Source organism: Hetaerina americana, unplaced genomic scaffold (assembly GCF_022747635.1).
Source record: "Hetaerina americana unplaced genomic scaffold, ioHetAmer1.1.p SCAF_50, whole genome shotgun sequence".
In the NCBI taxonomy this organism is placed as follows: Eukaryota; Metazoa; Arthropoda; class Insecta; order Odonata; family Calopterygidae; genus Hetaerina; species Hetaerina americana.
The window spans coordinates 2,224,714-2,250,521 of NW_027287096.1; the positions used below are offsets into that span (position 1 = coordinate 2,224,714).

A 25,808-nucleotide genomic window follows, 5' to 3' on the forward strand; every position below is an offset into this window, starting at 1 on the left:
TTTTATGTGCTCATAGATGGTTGACTCAGTAGAAGTTGCAGGATATCCTGTGGTTTCATATAAAAAGTGTTGTTGCTCTCACTTGAACTTCACATTGCATCAGGTCTGATGATCTGCATACATATTTTGAAACCATTAGATTCCATTTTGCTTAATAATATAAAATTTCATTACTTTTACATAAAATGCAAGTGTTATTCTTGTATTGCAAAAACACCTCAAAAAGCTATGCATATTTTCTTTTGTATGGATTTATTTGGAGTGAATTGGAAATTTGGTCATGTTGTCTTTATTTCCCTATTATTTTAGTTAGCAATATTACTAGTATTGGTTGTTTGGTATCAAATGCATAAGTAATTAGCATCCAATTATTGCAATGGGTTATGCTTGGGAAACAGTACCCCTGATTTTTCCCTTGATAGCACACATAATTTGGTTGTAAGGACCTTAAACTATCTATGAATTGTAATATTAGGTGGAAATCCGGAAGCTGATGAAACCCTAGTGTTGATTTAAGTCATGTATGTTTAAATTTTTATTATTAATTCAATCCCTGGAATGACAAACTCTTTCATAAGAGGATGAACTATGTATTGTGGCACTAATTTTATGTTGTCTTTTCAGATGATATGCTCATTAAACTATGGGATTGGGATAAACAGTGGTCGTGCCAAAAGGTATTTGAGGGTCACACTCACTATGTCATGCAAGTTGTCATCAATCCCAAGGATAATAACACCTTTGCCAGTGCATCTCTTGACCGTACAGTAAAGGTATTTAAATAGTTAAACTGCTTATTTAAATTATTGATAGTATTTGATATTCATTGGGAAGTCATTTTCATAAGCAGTATTTATCAGATTTTCAGTTATCCTTATATTGTAAATCTCTTGGTTGTTATATGCCTGTTATTTTATTTGTTTCCATAAATGTACATTGGTGCTTGAGAAGCTCTTGTTATTCTTATAGTGGTACTTTAATTTTTTTTAACCTAAAATGCTTCAATTTCATTAGAAGATAAAACTATTCCAACTAGTATTAATAATACAAATTTGTTTTGGTTCTTTATTTTCTTGAATATGCTGGTAATTTTTTCATTGGGTCAACAAGGCTCTTACAAATAAATATATTTTTATGACGTTGGGGGTAAATTAAATTGTTATTCTAGATCACTGTTTTTCCTAGTGGGTGAAGGTAATCTTTTTCCAATTCTGCAATATATTTTATTGCAGCTTGTGTATTTTATATTGCCATTATGTGGCTGCATTTAATTTTATTCTGGAATTGATAATATGTAATAAAGTATGATTGACTCACATCTGAACAGAACTAAATTTTTACCCTCATATTGACCAGAGATTACTAACACTGCTATCTTCCTCATTTGGTTGTGAGTAAAATTGCTTCGAAGCTTTTGGTAATTTGAGAAGCTAAAGTTAAGCCATCTTAACCTTCATTAATGTGTGTGGATACCTTAGAATACTGTGTTGTTTAATGAGGGTAAATCCTTGGCAGAAAATGTCAAGCCATCTATGTTCTTTGGTCTAGGCTTACCCCTAGGCTCATCACCTATTTCATAATTTCCTTACCGAGAACTAGAAAATATGTATGAGTCCAGGTGGGTAGCCTTAATTGTAGTTTAGAGGAGGATTTACAATTAGCATGCTCAACGAAGCACATAGAATTGAATTACGTAACACATATTGGCCTTGTTAAAGAAAGCAACAAGACTAGATCATTGAGTGTTGATTAATATCAAGCCTAATGTATTTCTTTTATTGAACTGGTAAAAATTTGTAGTCACTGGCTTTCAAAGATGCTCATTCCTTAAACGTCATTTTGTGTTGCTAACTCATCCATATAAAGTCGTTTATGTGTTAATTCAATACTTATTCCCATAATTGGATGGAAAGATTTGGCTTTAATAATTCCATTACCTTACAAACTATCTAGCTAGGTTAATAGAAAATGCTTCAGCTAAGGAAAAATAAAATTTACATTAATCACTCAAGTGGCATTAGGATAGTCTGAAAATGAAATTTTTTCTGAATTTCAGAACGAGGGATATTTCGGTGGTATTTAAGGTGCCATATCATGGTAAAAAGAATTTTAAATCGATAATTTTCTCCTGGTTCTGCCCAGCCATTAGATATCTGGCTTAGAACCCACTGCATAATCAGTTTACTTTACCCTATGTCTACCTCCTGTCTATCTTTCTGTAAGAATTTGAATACTCATATTTTAACCTAATTTTGCATAACTACTAATGAACAAAAACTCATTTGATGAGCCAGATTAAAGGTGGAAAACTCCTATTGGTACGTCACAAATTTTGTAATGTATATCTTTGTTAAAAGTATTGTCAAAGTATACGCCGATGGCTTAACTCTTTGTCAAAATCATGCGGATTGGTATCAGATCACAACAGTTAATTGTGAATCTCTTGTCCACAGAACATTTCCAGAAAATGAGTAACTTAATAAAAATGTCCGAGGTAGGATTTTTGCATGGTTAGATATGAAACTTGCTGTGAAGCCACCTCATTGTGATGTCAGACCTGGGATGTTTTGGTGAAACAAGCCGGGAGCTACACACGGAAAAACTCGTAGTGTAACTGAGCATGAAATTCTCCAATTGTCTTGTTCAATTATCAGATGATCATTCATTACTAATTAAATAAAATGAGTTTATGATGTGAGTGTTCTCTTAAAATAAATGAGTGAGACGAAGTGGCTCAAGTGAGCTTCCTATGTGGTAGGTGCAAAGTCAGAATTTCAGTCACTGGGCAGAACCAGAAGGAACTTGACCGATTGGAAACTTTTTGCCGTGATGATAGGCATCATAAATGGCACCAAATTATTGCTAAGTCCGGGCAGATTAAGATAAAAATTGCTTTTCACTCTACCTTGATGCACACATCTCCATCAGTGCAACTAATGATGATTGCAGTGTATTGTATGGGTATCATAATTCAGGGCCACTATTTAATCAAGTATCATATTGCATAATTATTTATCACCATTAGAGCTCAAATTTTTTGTATGAGGGAGGGGTATCCCTGAAGTGAGGGATGGCGGAGACGTCAGAAAATGGGAGGGAGTCAGGAGCATCCCTGGTTAAGAGCCTCTGTCTCTTTTTTCAGAGGCCTTTATGGCAAACACATCACTCCCAGAGTACTAAACTGCATAGTGTGCATTACCATTTCATTTCTCTGAATCTTTCATTCTGTAAAGATATGTTGCGGAATGCTTAAATTATTCAGATATTCATCTCATTGAAACTTAAAATGTTTATTTGTGGAAACTTTTGGTCTACAAGGATAGATAAGAAATAAGATGGTGAATTTCATTCTTTCTCTCTGTGTCATGCATTCACTTTACATGTTAACTCCCAAGAGTGTATAAGTTAACCTTTGACTGTAATTTCACTAAATATCTTAAATGATCAAATTTATAATTTTGCATTAATCAGTGTTAAAGGACTTATTGGTACATGGAACACCTTTTATGAAGGCTACAAATTTCCTCTAGAGCTGGCAAATACTCATTTGAGAATTCAAAATTTTAGTTTTTTTCCCTTTGAGTTGGCAATGCACAAGCTTGGTGAGAGAGAGGTGTATCATAGGTGTGGAAATGCTTTTCCTTAGTTCTCCCCTCCACAAGACAACTTCATAGGAGGCTTATGGAACAGGCTGTGATTTGTGAGTCTCAGTCCCCTCATTCTCCACCTTCACATGCGAAGATAATTTAATTGGATTATGGTGGAATTACTTTAATCACGTTTTGATTTCTTATTGTGTCTACTCTAGGAATCCTTTTTGAATGAAACTAAAAAAATCATGATTCACTTAGGTATGGCAACTGGGATCTGCTACACCAAACTTTACATTGGAAGGCCATGAAAAAGGAGTCAATTGTGTTGATTATTATCATGGTGGGGATAAGCCTTATCTTATATCAGGAGCTGATGACCGCATGGCAAAAATTTGGGATTACCAGAATAAAACCTGTGTTCAGACCTTGGAAGGTCACTCTGCCAATGTGACTGCTGGTAAGCAAATGATTTTTTCTTTCATTCAAGTGTCATATTTTAGACTTGTTATTTAGTACTTCTTAAAACTATGATTGCCTTTACCTGCTCCATTTGTAGTTTCCAGTGTGTGAGTCATACTTTCATCTTCTACTGGTTGTATGCTCTAGTATTGTACAGGATTGAAATGCAGTAAGTTAGATGTGCACTTGCTCTGACAATGAATGCTGTGAATTACATGTTCCCTACCTTTAGCTTGCAAAATGGTCCTTCAGAAAACTACCTGCTGAGAAGTATAAACTGCCTTGGTACAATGCAGCTGTGCCGTTAAGTCTATTATTCCTGATTTAGCTTGAAAAAAATGCTAATCCTGATAGTTAAGGTGGCAAGTGAAATTTTCTAAGCACATCCATTTTGCCATTACCTGTCAAAAATACCAATATAAATTCCAACCACAATCTTTTTACTCTAAGCAAATTCCTATTCACCATTGGTTCATTTTATATGATTTCATATTAAAATTGAAAAATTTTCTGGTTTGATGAATTTTTGTTAATGTTTTTCTTCTTTCAATTGGTAGACATGTGAAAACCTGACTTCATATGATAATGATATGAGTTATGCTTGAAAATATGTTTGTGACAACCTATTCTAACGTCATTGCAAAATGTAAAATTAACATACCAAGTTTACATAATGAAATGAAAATTTATGAGTAAATATTTTTGAAACAATCATTTTGACTGATATGTTGTAATGCGGCAGCCTTGCCGATTTTATACATTTGAAGATTGTAGACACATTTTGTTTAATCATTGTTAAATGGTAAAGATATGCTCATTAATGTCCTTCTAGATTATAACTTATGTAACAATTACAATTTTTTTGCTTATGGTTTAAATCTTCCTCTTTCTTCAATCCATCTTTAGTGAATCAACAGTGAGGAGCTAACTCCATATGACATTCCTTCTTGATGAATTTTAAATTGTATCATGTATTCATGTTTTCATAAGTTATAATATTACATGAGTGGCTTGCTAAAGTATTACAAATGTTATTTTCTTTGAGTCATGTCTTTTTTGTCAAAGGACATATGGATTGAGTTTATTTCTGGATGAAAAAAATACTATATGATTAATTTTGGTTGTGATTTTTAGTAATTTTTCATTTTCTTTTCAGTGTGTTTCCATCCTGAGTTGCCAATTGTTGTAACTGGCTCTGAAGATACCACAGTCCGTCTTTGGCATTCTGGTACTCACAGATTAGAAGTATCCCTGACGTATGGCCTTGAAAGAGTATGGACAATTGCGTGCCTGAAAGGATCTAACTGTATAGCTCTTGGTTATGATGAAGGCAGTATTATGGTAAGTATAATTTGTTTGGTTGTTAATAGATAAGAGCTAGTTTAATTTGAAGTGCTTTAAAACAGTTAATTAAATTAACAAATTGTGCTTGTAAAACATGTCTCGAATTTATGCTGGCAAGTTAAATAACAAATTATGTTCCATTTAAAAAATTTATTTCATTTTTTAAATGTGATTTATGTAAACCCTTCAATGTTCACATTTCTAAAATGCCCATTTTTAGTTGTCATTCCATAGGCCCCTAGTGATAAACATTTTTACTATCTAAAATAGATGGTTTTTCAGAAAATGTAATTTATTTATTATTACATCGATTAGTGAACCTCAACTCAACAAGTCTATGTGACAATTTAGTGTGAACAAATATTTCAAGATATAATTGGCTGATGACTTAAAGATTCAGGTCTTTATTGTATCACTGAAGGCATGAAGTTTTACTCTTAGAGAGTAACTATAGGGTAAACTTATCAGAGTCATATAAAAGTATGTAAAAGAATTGGATTAGCTTTATTGATGTCACCATACTTAATTATGATGAAGTCTGTTTCATCACATGTGAGATGAAATTGGTTGTACTGACCAGTACATGCGTACAATTTTTTTCTGATTCTTCAATATGCAATGTAAAAAGATTGAGGCTTTTACCATTGAATTGATAAGGTATGCAAATGGACTTAACCTACATGTGATGGATTCCTAATGATGTTAATTATAAAATTTTCTAAACTTCAAAGTATAGCATAATTTTCTACCTTACATTAATACCATATGAAGGAAAAAATGACTTGCTAATGAACAGAGAGCTTGGTTTTTGCTTAAAAGTGCTCTCTACTAGTACATGTTCTAAATGGGGCTTTATGTACTTAGAGATGTGACATTGTTTATAAATTACAATTGAATTATTGTATATAATCCCAAAAAAATCTTTACTTTTCGTGTAAATATATTTCTTAGCAGACAATGAAATGATAATTTAGTCAGATCTTTTGCGTGACTTAATACATCAATTTATAAGCCTCCTTTGTAATTTAATTTTCACTGGAAATATATGTTGTTGAGGTGATTTTGTGCTGTACTTCATTGGAACAGAGATGCAATACGATTTAGATGCAATGATTGCAACACTCTCAGGGGCCATCAGCATTATAATTTAATATGAACATTTGTACTGTGCAAAATTGACGGAAAATGACTATTTGTCAGTATTGCAAAGTCCTAATTATTGTTTGCTTGTAATTCCAGCTACGTGTGGGCAGAGAGGAGCCAGCAGTGTCAATGGATGCAGGTGGGAAAATTGTTTGGGCTCGTCACTCTGAGCTGCAGCAAGCTAACCTAAAAGCTGTTGGCACAGGAGGAGATTCAGGAGAAGATTTGATGAGAGATGGGGAACGATTACCTCTTGCTGTTCGTGATATGGGTAGCTGTGAAATTTACCCACAAACAATAGCTCATAATCCAAATGGGAGGTATGTATTGTGAAATGAATGAATGACCATTTTTGAAGTTTATTAATTTATATGGAAATAACGTGAAGAAAATATTTCTCAATGAGAACAATTTCAAATCAAATAAATTCATTTTCTGTTAAAATTAGGTTCAACCAAATTGGAATTAGAGTTCAATCTAAACTACAAAATTGCTTTTATTCATTTGAAAATAATTTATAATGAAAGTATGCCAACTCTTATTTAGCACATGTTAATTTTATACACATAACCCCAATTTAAATTTTATATACTTAATTTTTGGGGAATTTTTAGTATATTATATTTTTAAATAATTATTCACAGAATTAATTATGTAAGCGCTGCAGATTTACTGACAGTTCTGTATTTTATTTTTATTCAGGTTTGTGGTTGTATGTGGTGATGGGGAATACATAATTTACACCGCAATGGTTCTTAGAAACAAAGCTTTTGGCCCTGCTCAAGAATTTGTTTGGGCTCATGATTCATCTGAATATGCAATCAGGGAAGGAACTTCTACAGTTCGCCTGTTTAAGAACTTCAAAGAGCGTAAGGCATTCAAACCTGAATTTGGGGCTGAAGGTAACATTTTTGTTTTTATGTGGATTATTTGAATACCCAGGGTTACGGAATTGTGTTCATTTTATTCTGTGTACATGGTATTGCATGGCACTGGGTTGAAAATATTTCATAGTCTCTTTACTTGGTGTAAAATTAATTATTCTGATGGGCAGAGTATGTATCTACTAGCTTTAAGATGATTAGTTAGTCTCTCACGGTGGACATGAGTTTTCCATTGTATCCATCTGGTAGAATGAAATTATTAATAGTGCGAGTATCATATTACTGTCTATCTTTCTCAAATAAATTGACTCCAAAATTTATGCCCAAAACTATTAATTTTAAACCTGTTTGTTCAGAAATTGGGAGACTTTGACCAAACAAAAAAAGTAATTGGACCCATTGGTGCCATTTACATCAAAAATCCATGTGTGTTCATTTTTAATGGAAATAAATTGTAGGATTGATGCACCTCAGTGTAATTTATTTTGAATGAGTTTTCACCTTGAGGTTTTATGTACAAGTATGTATTCAAAAAAGGCCCAAATTTTTCAATGTAGCACCAGCTAACACCCAGAACTTTTGTTAGTTATTGAGTGCATCATAATGGCAATTTTGACAATGAATTATGTGGTTTTCTGAAAGTTGTTAACATTGCCCAGCCAGTGAGCAAAACATGCTCATATCTCATGAAGTGTCTCATTCAAAACGTTGAGTGTATTTTTTTGAAAAATGTTCAGTATCGAGTTATTTTACTTTAAGAGAGAGGTGTGGTTTTATAGTGGGTATAGATCTAGGGTATCTACCTGAGAGCCTAGGTTCGATTCCAGATTAACCTCTAAACAGCCTAAGCTTTACTCTATCTATGTAGTTTTTAATAGGACCAAATTTCTCTGGGAAGCCAATGGTGGCTCATTAAAAGGAAGTGGCCCGTCTACCCTTTTATTATATGTATTTCAAATGCATATAAATCTTAGTATTGGGTGAGCTTGACTCAAACCTATCAACCAACTTTCAGGTTGATTACTATGTTCTCCACTTTAAAAAATATCGGAAAGAAATTGGAATTCAATATTTCAGTAAAGTTCAGCAATTCTGTTGGTACTAATAGTTAAGATTGTATGATGCTTAAAAGGTAGAGTTCATTTTCCATCACAGGGAAAATTCTGTGAAAAGAATTGTTAATTATAGGGTTGTAATTGTAACTATAGGGAAATGTTTTGTAAAGCCATGGTGTATTAGTAGGAACATGGAGACATCAGAATAAAGATGATGCAGGGGCACATATCAACCAGTGCTAACCATGGCATTCAACCGTGTTAATGGAAGGCCACTCTGTAATATGGGCATCTAATGCTTCAAGTTTAATAATATTTACCTCAATTCATGGCATTGTATTACTATGAAACTGTCGAGTGTATTTTGTACCAGAAAAATTATTTAAGCCTGTTTGTTATTTAAGGCGATCTGTTTCATCAGCTATTGCAATTCAGGTGCATCATTTTCATTCATATTCTCTTAATAAGTTGTTTAATTTTCCAAATAGCATGCTACTGCGAAAATGTGGAATCTTTGATGAACCTCTGTTATTGATAGAATGTGGTTAATGATAATTTATATATACTTCAAAAAAGAGCCAATATCTTATCCCTTGCTCAGAGTTTTTGTAAACAGAAGGAATTTCTGTTATTATATACTTTGTCTGCATTCTCACTAACATTAACTCATTAAATCATATTTTCAAGGCATTTTTGGAGGATTTTTGCTTGGTGTGCGCTCTGCATCAGGCTTGGCATTCCATGAGTGGGAGGGCTTGGAACTGGCACGGCGCATTGAAATCCAACCAAGACATGTTTTCTGGTCAGACAGTGGATCCCTGGTTTGCCTTGCCACCGATGAATCTTATTTCATCCTACGTTACAATGCAACCACTGTAGCGCGAGCACTTGAGTCACGAGAAGGCCTAAAGGAAGATGGAGTTGAGGATGCTTTTGAGGTGATAATTTTTGTTCTTGCTTGTTCTCTTTCTTTCCTGCCCTATTTAAAAACTTAAAAATGTTCAGGACAGCATGCAAAGTTGTGTTTCTAGAATAAGCTGAAACCAATAAATAGATTATAAATTTTAAACTCTCTGGCACTATAGCAATATCGTCTCATGCATTACTTGGCAAAGTGCTGTGCTGCTGGAATAGTGTTTATGAAAGCCATGGTGAAAAGATTACAACAAGCTACTCAGGCCTCAGTGAGTGGCTAGCTGTTTATAGTGTACTTGTTCAAAAATATTTCTATGTTGATTTGGAATAGATATTGCTAATAAGGAGCTGAATCCATGGGCATGGCCTTTTTTCTTGTACATGGGTATTGCTTTAGTTGCATTCTAGGATTCTGGAAAAAATCCAATGAACTCTTAATAAGAAATAGTAAAAGGATATAGTAAAATTGTGAATAAAAAGTGAATGAATTAGATAATTTGGGATTTCATCAGGACCTGCACAAAATTTGGCACCTGATTTGGACATGATATTAGTCAGTTAGGGCTCAGACTAAGTGTAAAGGAAAAAGGAAGTGGTAGTAATTTATTTTTAGATACCTCAGCATCTGAGGCCATTTTCTGAAGAAAAAAAATGATTTCAGTGGTATCAGATTCAATCTTGTGAAATCTCAACTTGGAGAATCGCATCCTGAAAAGCTTCTTAAGTTACACCAAAGTTAGTTGGTTTACGACCAGTGTCATCCTGAAGACGTCACGTATGTGATGAAACTGGTTGTACCGCAACAAAGTTTGGTAAAATCTACAAAATTTCATTTTTCCTGATTAGAAAGAAGATGATAAGAGAATAGGTTTCATAGGAAGAAAGTCAGTAGGAGGAACTAAAAATGAGGGCTGGAGGAGTAGTCATTAAAAGCAGTAGCTAGCCTAAGGGGATCAGAAAGAATGGCCCCAGAATCATCCACAAGTTGAACCAAAGTATATTTATCGGGAGTTTGAAAATAGTTTTCCATACAGCTATGGGCTCTATATCTAAAAATAATATTATTGGTTATTTTAATTTTGTTCAGTTTTTGAGATAATGTTTCTCTAATGCTTTTTTAGATGTTTGACTGAGTTTGTTCTGTAGAGATTAAAAGTCAGGGAAACGTGGTCATTAGATTTCATTGAGTTTTTTATATTTTTAGTTCCAAGCCAGACATTTATATTTAGAACTTTGTTTGGTTTTACCTGTATGTACAAGAATAGGCTCTACTTGAGCATGGCTTTAATTTCTCTCTTTTGATGCTCTCTTGTGAAAATCACTATATCATTGATTTTTGGATGGTTGGATTTTTTTAATATGTGTATATTTACATGCATCCTTACTTTTGACAGGTGCTTGGAGAAGTACCGGAGACAGTAAAAACAGGTCTTTGGGTAGGAGATTGTTTCATTTACACAAATAGTGTAAACCGAATTAATTACTATGTTGGAGGAGAGATTGTGACTATTTCCCACCTAGACAGGTTTGTGCCAGTATTGTTTTTTAAATAATTAAGAACCCTATTCTAAGGACTTTTGATTTCTTTTGTTACAGTGTGCATATAAATTTAAATACAAATAAATATTGTAGAAAAAGTGTGCATAAATTTTGGATTATCTCAGCCAAGTCCTTCATACAATTTTTATCAATGCATATTACCTTATAGTTAGGTGTCTATGCATCTCTAAAATATATTTCAGGATTTTTGCATTATTGTTGCTCTAAGAATTAAAGCTATTTGGATATTTATTGACAAAATAGTTCAATGTATTCACCTTGCCAGATCTTAAAATATTCAAAAAAGGGAGCTAGCATTTTTTTAAACAGAATTTTTCTTGTCTAGTATTCTTAATAGATGACTAGATTCCTTTTTTAAGTTATTTTTGTAATTGATTGATCCATTTGAAAGCTTTTCTCATAATGTAAAATGGTAACTAATTTAACTTATATTTGTATTTCTTTAGGACAATGTACCTGCTTGGCTACATACCCAGAGAAAACAGACTCTATTTGTGCGATAAGGAACTGAATGTCGTTTCCTACTTGTTATTACTCTCGGTCTTGGAATACCAGACTGCAGTGATGCGTGGAGATTTTGAAACAGCAGACCGGGTGTTACCTACAGTTCCCAGAGAGCAACGTACAAGGGTTGCACATTTCTTAGAGAAGCAAGTAAGTCACTCTCAGGGTACCATCATGCTATTCTTGTCTCTTAAATCATATATGTTGTGAAAAATAATTTTGCTCTTTGCATCATTTCCTCAAGCATTCTGATGAGCAATTAATTTTGACTCAGGGCCATAAGTTTAAAAAGGTGCAAAATGTGGAAGGGGATGAATGAAAAATCCCTTCAAATGCAATAAAAATCAAGTTAAAAGAATCAATCCTAGATTGACGCCCTTCCCATTGCTCAAGAGAGTGGAAAACATTGACCTAATGAATCTCAAACACAAGCACACTCAAGGATTAGGTACAGAGCAAACCCATAGCCAGTGACCCAGTCATCAGATTACATATAAGTTAATTGGAATGTGTGACTAAACTGATTGCCATGCACTCTCTCCTTTAGAAATACTGCCAACTTAGGTTAGGTAGTTCTATTACATAATTAATTTATTTTTTAGTCTGATTGGTGTGTCATTGCCTGACTGGGTTTACATCCCCCTAAACCTCTAATATGTGTGGTTTGGCACTCATGATAACCACTGTTTCACATACTCTAGTTGGAGTATGCATTCACAATTGTTCATTTCGAACTCCGCCTTATCAATTATATTTTTTGTAACCCCACTGAAATATCTAAGTCAATCGCAATGGCACAAACACAGAACATCATCTACATGAAAAGAACGTACAGTATTGGGAACAAAAGACATTTTTGGTTAATTACCCCCATTTTATATTATGAAAAATTATTTGTTCCTTGTATGTTATTTCAGCATATCAATATTTAGCTAGTTAAGGGTTTTTTCCACGAACCATTATATTGTCTAAAATCTATTTTATTTTTTTTGCTAGTTCTAAGACCGCTGCTTGACAAAGCAAAGTCACTAGTTAGTACTGAAGAACAAATATGCAGAAAATGTGATGCAGCCTAGGTTTTTTAATTTACGTTTCTAATTAACGTCTTCATTATTGTGTAGTGAAAACAATTATTGAAACTAAATTTTCATATTTTGTTGCATTTTGGAATGTCTACCGGTCTGCTAAGTAAAACGAAATTGGCCTAATGCATACAACTGTGAATTTTAAAAAATTCAAACTTATTGTGTGGATACAGGACATACCAGATGCAGAAGAAACTTATAAGGTTGTGCCGTATATGCAGAGTAGTAAGGTTTTATTTATTTTGTATTAGTCCGAAAACAGCATGTAGACCTTAACATCATGTAGACTTCAAATACTGTTATAACCGTGTAACAATTACGTACACTCAAGCCCTAGGTGGAGAAAAAACCACCTAGGTGGGAATCGAACCCGCGACCTCTGGGTTGGCAGACGAGGACGTTACTCCGCCACCATCGGGGCCGGCTTTTAGTGGGCGATGGTGTTTTCCACAACACCTGAAGTCTAATCCTGAGTCCACCTCAGAAATGAATAAAGGTCAAGGTTCAGTCATGTCATTAGTTAATTGCAGTACTCATATTGTGTTTTTATAATGAAAATTTTCAGTTTAATGCATGGGAAGGCCCAAAAGTACCCGACCTGACCTAGAGATAGCGGTAGTTGTTTAAAGATCACAACTGTGTGAGAAAATACGCAATCTATAAAGAATATTTTTCAAGTTTGAAGATGCTACGTTGTTAAGTATTTGTTTGGCAGCCATCAATAGTGAACGTTTTCAGTGCATTTGTGAAAATGGAGAAAATTGGTCATCGTTATGTGAAACAATACTTCCATTTGAAAGGCCTCAGCCTAACCAATATGAAAGCTTAACTGGATTCTACTCTGGGTGAGTCTGCTCCTTCGTTTACAACAGTAAAAAATATTGGGTAGCATAGTTTAAACGAGGCCATATGAGCTGTCAAGACAAGCATCACATGGGTCGACCAAATGAGGTGATGACTCCAGAAGCGGTGAAGAAAATCCACCAAGTGATCCTGGATGATCATCGACTGAAAGTGCGCGAGCTAGCAGACATAGGAGGCATTTCAAAAAGTGTGGTACATTGCATATTAACTGAAAATTTGGGCATGAGAAAGTTATGTGCAAGATGGGTGCCGCATTTGCTCACCTTGAGCAAAACCAGTGTCGTGAAGATGTTTCAATTGAGTGTTTAGCAAAGTTTCACGGCAACAAAGCAGAATTTTGCGCCGTTTCATAACCATGGATGAAACATGAGTCCATTACTTCACACCCGAGTCAAGAGAACAATCAAAACAATGGATTCAAATGGGAGAACCAGCTCCAAAGAAGGTGAAGACCATTTCATCTGTAGGCAAGGTCACAGCATCGGTTTTTTGCAATGCGCGTGGGATAACTTTCATTGGCTATCTTGATGAAGCAAAAACTTTCAACTGCGAGAATCCACTGCAACATTTGAGCGAAGAAATCAAGCAAAAGCAGCCACATTTGGTTAAAAAGAAAAGTGTTGTTTCATCAAGACAGTGCACCAGCTCACCAATCCATTATTGCAATGGCCAAAATTCATGAATTAAAGTTTGAATTGCTACCTCATGCACCCTATTTGCCAGATTTAGCTCCCTCAGATTATTTTCTGTTTACAAACTTGAAAAAATGGCTCGGTGGCCAAAGATTTTCCAACCATGAAGAATCGATTACAGTATTTAAAAGCTTTTTTGAGGAGCAAGACAGTTCTTATTATAAAAAGGGTATCGAACTTAATGAACATCACTAGGAAAGGTTTATAGAGCTGAAAGGAGATCATGTTGAAAAATAAATACATATTTTTCCAAAATGTTTGTGTTTTCTATGTTGGGTCGGGTACTTCTAGGATTGCCCTCATAACTCAGTGATATATTCATATATGTGATTATAACATAGCTTTTGTTATCTCCTAGGGTTTCAAGCAGCAAGCGCTTGCTGTATCAACGGATCTAGAGCATAAATTTGATCTAGCCCTGCATCTTGGTGAACTTAATGAAGCTTTGCAGTTGGCAAGAGAAGCTTCTTCTACACATAAATGGCACCAATTGGTTGAACTGGCCAAGGATCAGGGGAACCTCAATATAGCACGGGAATGCTTGGAGCATGCACAAGATTATGGAGGCCTCCTCCTGCTAGCAACTTCCATTGGTAATTTTTCTTATTTTTATCCAACAATGCTCTGCTCTCGTGGTCACTGATTCCAGATATTCTGAATATTTCAAAATAGTGTCTCTAAATTACATTTCATCAACTAAGGTGGTTGAAAAAAGACTTCCTGCTACTTTTGCTTTGTTCTTCCATAATATTGGTACTTTTAACATGGGGTCTTATGTGTCATCTCTTTTCCTACCTAAAAATTCACTTGAATAAGTGGATATAGTCCAGATGTTAAGAATAATTGATAATAACTTAACTAATTGACACCCTTTCATACTTCTTGTCATTTCTACACGTTTAGACGTGATATAACTACTTTTATTTTTTATATTTAAAAAGTAAGCAAAGTTAGTTGACAAATTTATGTAGTCAGCCCAAAGCTTCCTTAAAAAAATGTTGAACAGCATCATTCCAGGCCATCTTCTTGACTTATTCATATCTACCTGCCACATTGCCCATTGCCCATTGCCTGTAGAACTGAAAAACTCTCGACTTTGTTGTTACTTTTCATTGTAGTAATGATAAGCCTTAGATGTCATTTTTTTCAACTGATGAAACTGCTATTATAATGGAATTAAATACTTGTTTATAATTTAATGGAATGGCATTTTTACAACTATAATTTAAACTCTGTGTATTGAAAATTTTGTAAATATAATATATTATGCTTTATGAATTGCCTATCCACCTTCTCTTCAATTGTTATACATCACTTTCCTGGTTTAATGATGGAAGATGGATTTTTTTCAAAGATGGCCTTATATTACAGCCTTTGCTAAATTAATTTCTGTCAAACTCAACCAGGGAACATAAGCTTGTTTGAATATACTTCCATCTGGACATAGCATGATTAATATTTAAGAATACTAGTTGAACTCGTGTCTGATTTTGACTTTTATTTATAACAGGTGATGTAAAAATGGTGAAAGATATAGCTGAGGAAGCACTCAAAATGGGAAAGAACAACATTGGTTTTCTGGCATATATTCTGCTTGGGGACTTGGACAAGTGTTTGGAAATTCTAATATCAACAGATAGGATTCCAGAAGCTGCTTTCTTTGCAAGGTTCGAGGTTTTGTGTGACTATTTTCATTAAAAGCATCACTAAGCAGTACGTTATGTACATAAGTCAATATTCTTCGTTGTAATCATCATCTTGTCCATGAATTCATGTGCTGTGAAAACTCATAATAGGAGCATGATCCGTTCTGTGACCTTCTCCTAAAAAGAAACACTCATTTAGTGACTTCATTTTTTTCCGTTTAAAGTAATTGAAAACACAATATTGCATTCCATGACGAAAAAATAAATTTTTTGCAAAGTTTTTTCAAAGATAATCACATAGACATTGTTTAGGATCATGGTTCACATTCACCTTTTTTCTATTGGAGAATGTAAACCACTGGGAATGTAACACAAGTTTGGGCAAATGTGAGCACACTAGCGACACTACAATGCTAGTGGAACTTGTGCGAAACACAAACGTGAACAGCTGGTGTAATCACTCTGGGCATCCCCCTCTTCTCATTACTCATTATGTGAAATGTCGCTCACCTACCAAGTTATTTTTGGGCTCAATATTTTTGCTCATCCGAAATACTAGCTATCGGAGCTGCTCATTAAGCAAGGTTCCACTTGACTTTCACTTTTCACATAACTGACAGAAGCTCTTCATCTCAGTTCTATATCACAGTTGTTTAAACCAGTCATCATATTGACCAAGTTGAGAGGGCAAAGCTTCATTCTTTGAAATCATATTATTCCATCCATAATTATTATATCCTGTCACAAGAAGAGAATCCTATAGCCAATAAAAATAATTAAGAAGAACTCCAATACCGGTATTTCGGTCACCTGGTGACCATCTACAGGGAGAATCAAATGGGGCCTTGAATTTGGAAGACTATGCACTAGGCACTGTCCAAAGTCCAGGGAGTTGGAGGTACCGGTATTGGAGTTCTTCTTAATTATTTTTATTGGCTATAGGATTCTCTTCTAGTGACAATTTCTTCAACAGCCAATAGCTCCACATCCTCTATTTTTTTATTATATCCTGTCTCATAATGGTCGTTCTGACTGAATCAATTATTTTATGGTCGACTTTGTATTTGTCAACGGCGACACTTTTGGTTTCACCAAATATTGAAACCAAGAAATAATTGTTGATAAAACAATCATATGTTCATGTAATAATTTCACTCAACTAGACAGCAAATACGTACAATTATAACTGCCCTATGTGCAGCCACCTTCATTTAATTTCATATATTGCAGAAAGTAAGTTCCATAATGTGGGTGAGGATAGATATCTTGGTGTGTGATCATCAATTACTTGTGTTTTTGTGGATATATGTACCTGATAAGGTACATATACGTATCACAAGGTGCAATCGCCTCACGGAAGAGTCAAGTGTGCATTGTAGGAAAAATGAATATTAGTTCAATCTGTTATAGTTCTAAAATTTATTCTTTCTAATCCATAGTCATAGGAAATGTGTAGCCTATAATCATATTAGACGGCTGGCAAGAAATGCCGCCATGTAAAATTATTTTTGACTTTGAATTAGCATTCACAAGAATAATATAAATTATAGATTCAGGTGTAATGTGGTGGAACTGTTCCATAATAACAGAGACAAAGCCTGTTACAATTTTCCGTCAAATATTAAGTGGGAAATTGTAATAGCCTTTGTCTCTGTTATTCGCAAGAATATTTTTTCAGGGTGTCAACCAAAACTTTTATCTAAGAAACTAAGTTTTAAGGACATAACAATTAAGCTTTCAATTTACAGACCCCAAGTTTCTATGCGTGTATATCATGATTTACTTAATTTTTTATGATCTAAACAGTTCTTTAACATATTGATGAAATCAAAACCTCAAATTCAAGCTCCTGAAACCTGGAATATATGTCAAATCTCATGGCCCTGTGGCCCTGAAAAAAGATCTATTTAATAAATTTTCCTGTTTTTTTGTTCATAATTAACTGTTTATATAATGTAGGGGATTGGGATGGTGAGATGGCTAATGTACTAGCCTCCCACTCTGAGGGCCCAGGTTTGAATGCTGGAGGTTACAGAACTTTTCACTACATATTTAGGCAGTAATCTACATTGTTTCTCTGCTTATGAAGTGAAAATGGTTTAATATTGAGAAGAAATTATCATAATCTTTGTGTATGTGTTCAAACTCATGCCACATCCCCAAACTCAATACATATATGGCTGGCTCATACAAATAAATAGTAGGGGAGGTGGGTACAGTATGAAATTAAATTTTAATTTTGTATTTTCACACAGGGCCTATTTGCCAAGTCAAGTCTCAAGGGTTGTAGGCTTATGGAAAGAATCTCTTGGCAAGGTTAGTCACAAGGCAGGACAATCCTTAGCAGATCCTAAAGAGTATGAAAATCTCTTCCCAGAAATGGAAGATGCTCTGAGTACGGAGCAGTATCTTCGAGTGGAGAGAAAACAGCAAATTCCAGCTTCAAAATATCTTGAAGTTACAGTAAGTAGTGACTCTATCAAAATTGTATACAGTGATGATTTTATGGGGAAGTTTTTACCACAGTTCATGTTTTACTATGACCCATGACAAAAAACTTAAACACACTAAAACCCTTGTCATGAATTGTCTGAGCAGGTAATTGGATGCTGATTTTTTTTAATCCTTAGTTTCTTATCATTTAAAAATGAACTATGATTAAGATTAATGCACATCGTTAATACAAGCATTTGAATGTCTGTGCTTTGTAAAGATGTACAAGTATCATGAATGTGTATGAATGAATATGTCATGTCTCATGAATATGTCAAGAAATAGGTCCATAGCAAAACCAGTCCTGTATAGTATTTAAAGTATAACTGTCTTACTAAAGTCCAATTGGTGATGCACAAGACTAATTGGTCCAATTATTTTTGTAGCCGAACTATGAAAGAATTCCAGTGGAAGAAATGAAAGCTGCTGAAGCAAGTGGTAACTTTCAATACATTCCTGAAAACTTAACTGGTGCCACAGAAGAAGAAGAGGAAGAACATTTTGTAGAGGCTGAGCCCTTGATAGATTCTTCAAGTATTCCAGGTGAGCAAATTAGCGTACTTTTCCATGTTTAAAGTTTTTAATCATTGTTGATCCGTATAAGTTCCTTTTTTACGTCATTGGAAATTATGTACTTAAAAGTGTATTTTTACAAACTCATAATAAAAAAATTAAGTTTTGACCTACAAATCTCTTTACCAAATGTATATTTTGATAGAATAAATATATTTACTGTGAAGTATAATAAATTTCTTTAAATATTACAGTATATCTCTAAGATTTACTCTAATTCATATCACTTAATTAGCCATGGTGTCTTGATGAATAAATAATAAAATGTATTTGAAGAGCTGATGTTATTCTAGTTATTCACAATCGCACTCTTTTCAACTGATATTTCTGGTTTGTAATAGTTCCTAGTGGTACAATTATTTTCTGAAGAAAATGCCATTCACTAAATCACTAGAGTCAACACCTGTTTATTTGACAGTTACAGACTAACCGTTGCTTCACTTCTTCTTAACGTGACACCAAACACCTAAGGAGTTCAGATACTTGCCTAGAAAATAATGCTGCAGGCTCTGTATCTTAACCAGATTTTGCAGAAAAGTAATTTCTGACTTTATAATAATTTGTAATAAAAATTGAATCTTATGGAATAAATAGGAATTTTACATATCTCATGGCCCCAAGTCTCCTACTGCCACTAAGTCAATAAACTCTTTGTACCCATAAGTTTTCTTCTTTATTATGAAATTTTTATCAGCTTGAACCAAACAGTTATTCATGTTTGGTCAGCAAAAGATGACTGAAGGTATATCTCACCTTGCTTTTCTGCCCTCTTGTGTACGTTTTTCACGTCAGTAATAAATTAAAATTTATATCAATGAAATTGTACCTTGTATTTAGCATAAACTTGAAGCTTTCAGAATCTCCATGACAAGAATTACCAGAGTAACATACCTTCAAAGTCCATGGTTATGTCATTTTAAATCTGACAGTTTAATTTCAAGGTTATCATTAACATTGGCAGTTTCTGAGCTCAAAGCTCATTCTTATAATGTCTATTGCTTAAAAATAGGTCAAAAGAAATATTATACAGTGGACTTTTCAATTTTGATACATTTTTATGGTCAGTAGCATTGGATGGGTGGTAAGTTGTCTCATTTAGTTCGTCACAGCATTGGTCGTGTTAATTCATCTCATTCAGCTTATTGATATTACCCTTTATTGCATTGTTAATTCTATGCACTGAATCAGCTGACTAAATATCATTTTTTTAAATATTCAATTGTTTCTGGCTCAACCTTGTGGAAATTCATGTTAATGAAATTAAGAATACAAAGTAACTTTCCACTGTTCTTTATTAGCGTACGACCGGTTTCAACGCTCAAGCGTCATCATCAGGTACTGATGATGACGCTTGAGCGTTGAAACCGGTCGTACGCTAATAAAGAACAGTGGAAAGTTACTTTGTATTCTTAATTTCATTAACATTTTTTTAACCATGCAGCATGTTTTCCTCAATAGCTCCTTGATATTCGTAATGGGAATACCTGTTTTGATAGCCATTTAACTGGTCTTCAGTAGTCATTTTTGACAATATAATTTGTACACACATTCAGATATATTCTTTTATGGTAATATTATTTTATATTCTTTGCACCACAGTTTAAAATATAGATAGCTTAAATTAAACAAAGCAAAATTGAAATTTTTTCAGTTCCTACTCCTGCAACCATTGGAATCACCTCTCCACCTTCTCCTGTCCTGAGAACAGAGGTAAAACAATTACCTCCACCACTAACTCCAGTGCCTGTAACTCCCAGCAACCCTACAGCCCCTACAGAAGATGAGCAGCTAGAGCTGGAGCTTGAGTTGGACAGTTTAGGGATTGAAGATGATGAAGTAGTAAGCTTGCCACAAGTGTTGTAGTTTCCCCATGGCTATTGTGTGGTATAATTTTATTAAAAGGCTTGTGTGTATATGATTTAATTTTTTACCAGTTCAGTGCTTTCTAAGGATGGAGGGCATTTTTTTTATCAGGGATTCCACTTGCCTGGATTAGCCAGGGCATTTTTAGGTATACGGAAAACCTGGAGAGGTCAGAGAATTTGAGAATAATCCCTGAAAAAAAATTTGATTCTTCATTGTCGTCCACTTAAACAAAATACATTGCTAAAGGTGTCCCATTTATTATAAAGGGAGGCAGATTTTACATTTTTTCATAAAATTTTCCAGTTTGTCTCTTTAATTATAAGGAAACAAAAATTTTCAAATCTTGACTGCTGGTCTCCTACTGTCCTCAAATTCAACATGCATGCCTTCACATGACCACACTCTTAATCTTGAGTAAGAGTGGTTTGGGTATGGTTTGATCTGAGTGAGAAATACAGATCTCAGTTAAATAAGGAAAACGTTCATTGTTGTTTCATATGGTAGGTACTTTTTAAAAATATTCTACCAAAATAAATTTAAGAAATTTGGTTCAATTAACTATTTGATTGTCACATGATATGCTGGAAAATTATGATATGTACATGCAGATTATTCATGGCTATAATAATTGGAATCTGTTAATTCATAGTGATTTTAATTATGCTTGGGTATGGAAAATGGCTGTGGCCTGGAAAACCTGGAACAGTCTGGGAATTATTAAATCAGAAATAAGTGGCAACTCTGCTTGATAATTCTCCTGGAGACTGAAAATAATATGTTGATACAAAAAATCGTCACAGAATTGCTAGTATTTCAATTAAAATCCATATTTTACCAGTTTCTAAGTTCACGTTATTGGCTTGATTGCATTGCATTGGGGACCTAATGTGTTCCAAACTAATGCCAAATTCAAGTTCATAATTAAATTCTAAGCATAAATTTGGTTCTAAATGATTCAATATTGGTTCCAATCAGCCTAGGTACATAGCATGAACAATATGTCCCAACTTTGTTATTTATTTTGTAGAGCAAACTATATTGTGAAAAATCATTAAGTATTATATTTTTGATAATTTTTTATGGATGAAATAATATTTATTCTAAGGTAATTTCTATGGCCCATATATCAATTAATCAAAGGTAATCTATTGATTCTAAGTAGTTTTGATTGGTTACTAAAAGCTAGTATGTATTCTATCCTTATCGTCCCCTTGTTTGCTCTACATTGTTACTTTTTCCATGTTATGCATGTGTAAATTGAATTTTATTATACACATTCAATTGAAAATTGTGAGGAAAGTAGCCAATTTGCAAATAAAATAATTTTAAAGCATATTTAACTACTGAATGTGGTTCCCAAAACTACACTTTTACATCACACGTACACACTTCTTGTGACCCCACTCTGGACCATCTCACTGATGTACCCGGTGAAATATGTTACCACTAACCCAGTGTTTGAATATCTTTATTCATTTATTCAACCCATTGTTACTTTTTGACTTTTCATTGTTGTTTTTGGCAATCAAACAGTGAATAAGTGACTTGATGCATTGTTTAATTCTTCTACCATATTCTGCTTACTAGGTATGCCCAAAATACTAAATTGGTTTGGATAATGTTACATTTACTTTATGCCCTTGTTTATTGGGTCTTTGTTCTGTAATAATGACAGATAGCAAAGGAAAGCAAAAGTTTTTTTACCTATCCAAGCATTGAAAGGCTGTTTAGATCATTTAATTCAGAATAAAACTTTTTGATAGAAGGGCATTGATTGCTGAAATAAGTCAAAAGTATAAATTACTTCATGCTACTGTCGTTGGTGTAATCAAAGATAAATCTGAAATTTTAGATTTATAGTGGAAAGTAAAGTTTCTATGAAATCAATGGTGATAGTTTAAATATGAAATGCAAGTTATTCATATGAAATGTGTTTTGAAAGGTGAGCAAAAATGTGATTATATAATCAAGAATTAAAGGCTTGTAATTCAAAGTTACTTTTTGCATGTTGAAGGTGTGTTGGATATACCTCCAGTGAAAATATATTAAAGTTTAAAATGTAATGTTAGAAACTTGTTCGTTTTTCAAAGTCAACACCCTATGAAAAGGAAATTGGCATTATTTGAGTCATGCATTACGAGTCAATTTGATGTGACGCTTATTGGAAATAGTGCTCTACTTTTCATTGTTCTGCTTTTTGTTGCAATATTTGAGAACATCCAGATGAAAAGGCAGGAGTTGCATGAACACATGATCTCATGTTGCCCAAATACTATTGTTGCCATCAAATTGTCCACCAGTGTAGAAGAACTCACATACACCTTCTCACATTTGTTTTTACCATTAACAAATTGAATGTCATAGTTAAAAGTTACCAGTATCTTCCTTTTAATTCCACCCAGCCAAAATGGCATTGCTATTGAAATAAATACTAATGAAATATCAGATGCCAGCGCAAATGATATCTACCCTGAAATTCGATTTAATTTCTAATTTAGAACTTTTAAAATATCTATTTACAATTAAAAATATACTTGAGCGAGTAAAGAGTATAAAATTTCTGTTTGTAAGTAGTAAAAGACTAATTATAGGCATGGTGAAACTTGGTGGCATTTACGTTCAGGAACTATGATGACAAGGAGGTAAAATTTTGTGTGGAGGGGATATCTGAGAGTGGGAAGAGTACAAGGAAGGCCAAATTACTAGCTTGGACCTTGAAGGAGGCATAGAGTTAATTTCCAGTCACAGCGATGTGTTTGAGCAGCGACAAATTATGCTTTTGTGTAAATACGTATGCTTTTATATTTCTTTTCATTTTTGTAGTTCTGTTGTTCCCTTTCTACCCATAATTGGCATAGGGTAGCTATACAAGCACAGACATAACTATGCTAGTTTATCTCATAATATAATTGATGAATATAGTAATGTGTATTTTCATTTACAAATTTTAAAACTTGTTTAATTCTTCAATGTATATCAATGCCTTGCTCTTTTTGTCATTTTTTCTATCATTTTGAATCATTCCTTTTCCTGTACTTGCAATTATTACGTTTAGATCTTTAATTAAGAATTTTTTAGGATAGTAGGTGGAAAAATCCACAGATAAAATTTTAATAGCACTTAGCAGTCACGCTCATATCTGTAATTGATTTCAAAATATGGAGATGACTACATATTAATGAAGAGTATTTTGTTATTTAGTTACCGATTGTGATTAACAAGTTTAATTATCCATTTATATCAGTCCTCTATTTTATATGGAACATTATGCAGAATTAAATCAAGATTATTTCTGCCATATTCTTTTGATCGTTTCTTATTCAGAATAACTATGTGATGCATGAATAAAAGTGTAGAAAAAATTAATGGAAATGCTCATATCTGCGGTAATGTGACCTGCTGAAGAAGCTTGATCTATATTATTATTAACCAAAAGAGAGTTGCCATATTATAATTTCTCATGTAGATCTTTTAGTTCTTCTGGATCATTGTATACTACTCTGAAGTAATCATATTTAGTTATTAATTATTCAGTTTCTTTTGCCAATTATAATACATATTACTTTGAAATATGCGGCCCTTCAGTTAAGGAGAATAAGAGAGAGAGCGCTTTAAAGTTGGCAACAAAGAAAAGCAACTGTCCAAGGTGAGCTCAGCCAGCAACCGTCTACCTCCCCCCCACATCAAGTAAGTGTTTCAGCAAATGAACCCTTCCAACAAAATATGACTTCTGCTCAAGTGCCACGAAGTTTTGCTATGCTTATACTCCTTACATCCGAGGTCTCCCATCATCTTCCCCAATCCAGAGTAAGTCCACCAGAGTTACCTTTCTGTGATAAAGCAACCATTTATCAGCATGATAAGAAACCATTGCATGCACAGATGGTAGTGCATTTTGTATTTCTCATTCCTGGATATGATTGTGGATCATACCTGCCTGAATTTCCATTGATGCGTTCTAATATGTGCTGGTAAAGTCATTTTCTGAGATAAAAAAGTTAGTGTATTGTGTGAACTTGGTTATTATCTGATGATCTTTATAGTAAAAAATAAGTTTCTTTTATTAATTAGCCATATACCATTGCAGATTATGATTAATATAAGGATTATTATTAGTGCAGTTCCAATTCGTTGACAGTCTATTTGATTATCTGGAGCAATATCATTGAATGATAAAGAACTTTAAATTCTCTTAATGAGTGAATCTTAGAACCTCCTAGACAGTGCTACACTAATATACTCATCAGTTTATCAGTTCATGGTCCCACTGCTTAATATTTAACACATAGGTAGATCTTATATCCCATGTATGCATTTGTAATGTAAATGGTTTACTGAAAAACCTTTTCTTTGTATTTATGCAAATTTAGATTTTCCAAAAAAGTTTCATCAATAACTGCCTTTCTGATATCCAAATGCCATTAATATCAAACCAAGTAGTAATCACCTTAACTCTTTCAAAAATGGATTATTTATGGGGGTGCATAAATTTATCTCTTGGTCAATCTTATTATTTCTTCTGTATATTATGTAGTTGTCTTTGTGGCTATATTAATATTCTAAGCACTTAAAAGATTTTTTGTTCTTTCAGGAGGATGAAGATTTACTGCTGGACTGACGAGTGTGAAAAAAGTGGGTGGTGTTAAACATTGTTTTTAAATCCATTGAATTGTTGAGTAATAAATGAGAAAGTGAAAGTGAATGAACTCTGTGAAAATGGATTGTGTATTTCTATTGCATCAATGCATCTTCATACCAAATTTTCATCATGTATCGAGTATTTTTCTTTCGTTTTCCATCAAGATTTGTAAGTAATAGAAGGGTTAACAACCTAGAAAGAGGTATAAATATATTATATAACGTGTTATGTTCTATTTTTATTAAATGCAATTATAAAGTTCTTTGAAAGTAAGCAATATCAGCACCTTTCTCGCAATCTATAATTCTTACTTTGGTTTTAAGTCACAAGCAATCAGATCATTTTAATCAACAGAAAGCTCTTTAAAAATGTTATTTCATTAAAAAGTGGATCTCTGTTTGCATTTGTAATTTTATTTGATAACCTTTTTCAAGATAATTTAGTGAGATTTTAACTTGGGTAAGAAAAAATTGATTTTTTCTTAATCCAAAAA

At 33.6% G+C, this 25,808-nt stretch overlaps 1 protein-coding gene across 4 annotated transcripts in view; it reads left to right on the forward strand.

Moving 5' to 3' along the window:
* beta'COP (coatomer subunit beta') overlaps window positions 1-25,543 on the forward strand; it is a 29,109-nt gene extending 3,566 nt beyond the window's left edge. The window contains exons 4-18 of one of the 4 annotated variants that reach the window (XR_011702152.1): window positions 625-773; window positions 3,852-4,050; window positions 5,209-5,393; window positions 6,636-6,859; window positions 7,242-7,441; window positions 9,166-9,416; window positions 10,788-10,918; window positions 11,400-11,607; window positions 14,457-14,691; window positions 15,609-15,765; window positions 18,000-18,207; window positions 18,624-18,780; window positions 20,462-20,520; window positions 24,262-24,363; window positions 25,268-25,543. Coding sequence is in view for 3 of the 4 variants with exons in the window: in XM_071593072.1 (XP_071449173.1) it covers window positions 625-773; window positions 3,852-4,050; window positions 5,209-5,393; window positions 6,636-6,859; window positions 7,242-7,441; window positions 9,166-9,416; window positions 10,788-10,918; window positions 11,400-11,607; window positions 14,457-14,691; window positions 15,609-15,765; window positions 18,000-18,207; window positions 18,624-18,780; window positions 20,462-20,649; window positions 25,268-25,294 (2,519 nt within the window). In the remaining variant the exon portion in view is untranslated. Of the gene's footprint in view, window positions 1-624; window positions 774-3,851; window positions 4,051-5,208; window positions 5,394-6,635; window positions 6,860-7,241; window positions 7,442-9,165; window positions 9,417-10,787; window positions 10,919-11,399; window positions 11,608-14,456; window positions 14,692-15,608; window positions 15,766-17,999; window positions 18,208-18,623; window positions 18,781-20,461; window positions 20,650-24,261; window positions 24,364-25,267 lie in introns of all 4 variants that reach the window. The other 3 variants (XM_071593073.1, XM_071593072.1, XM_071593074.1) reach the window with 3 other exon arrangements.
* The last annotated feature ends 265 nt before the right edge of the window (window positions 25,544-25,808 follow it).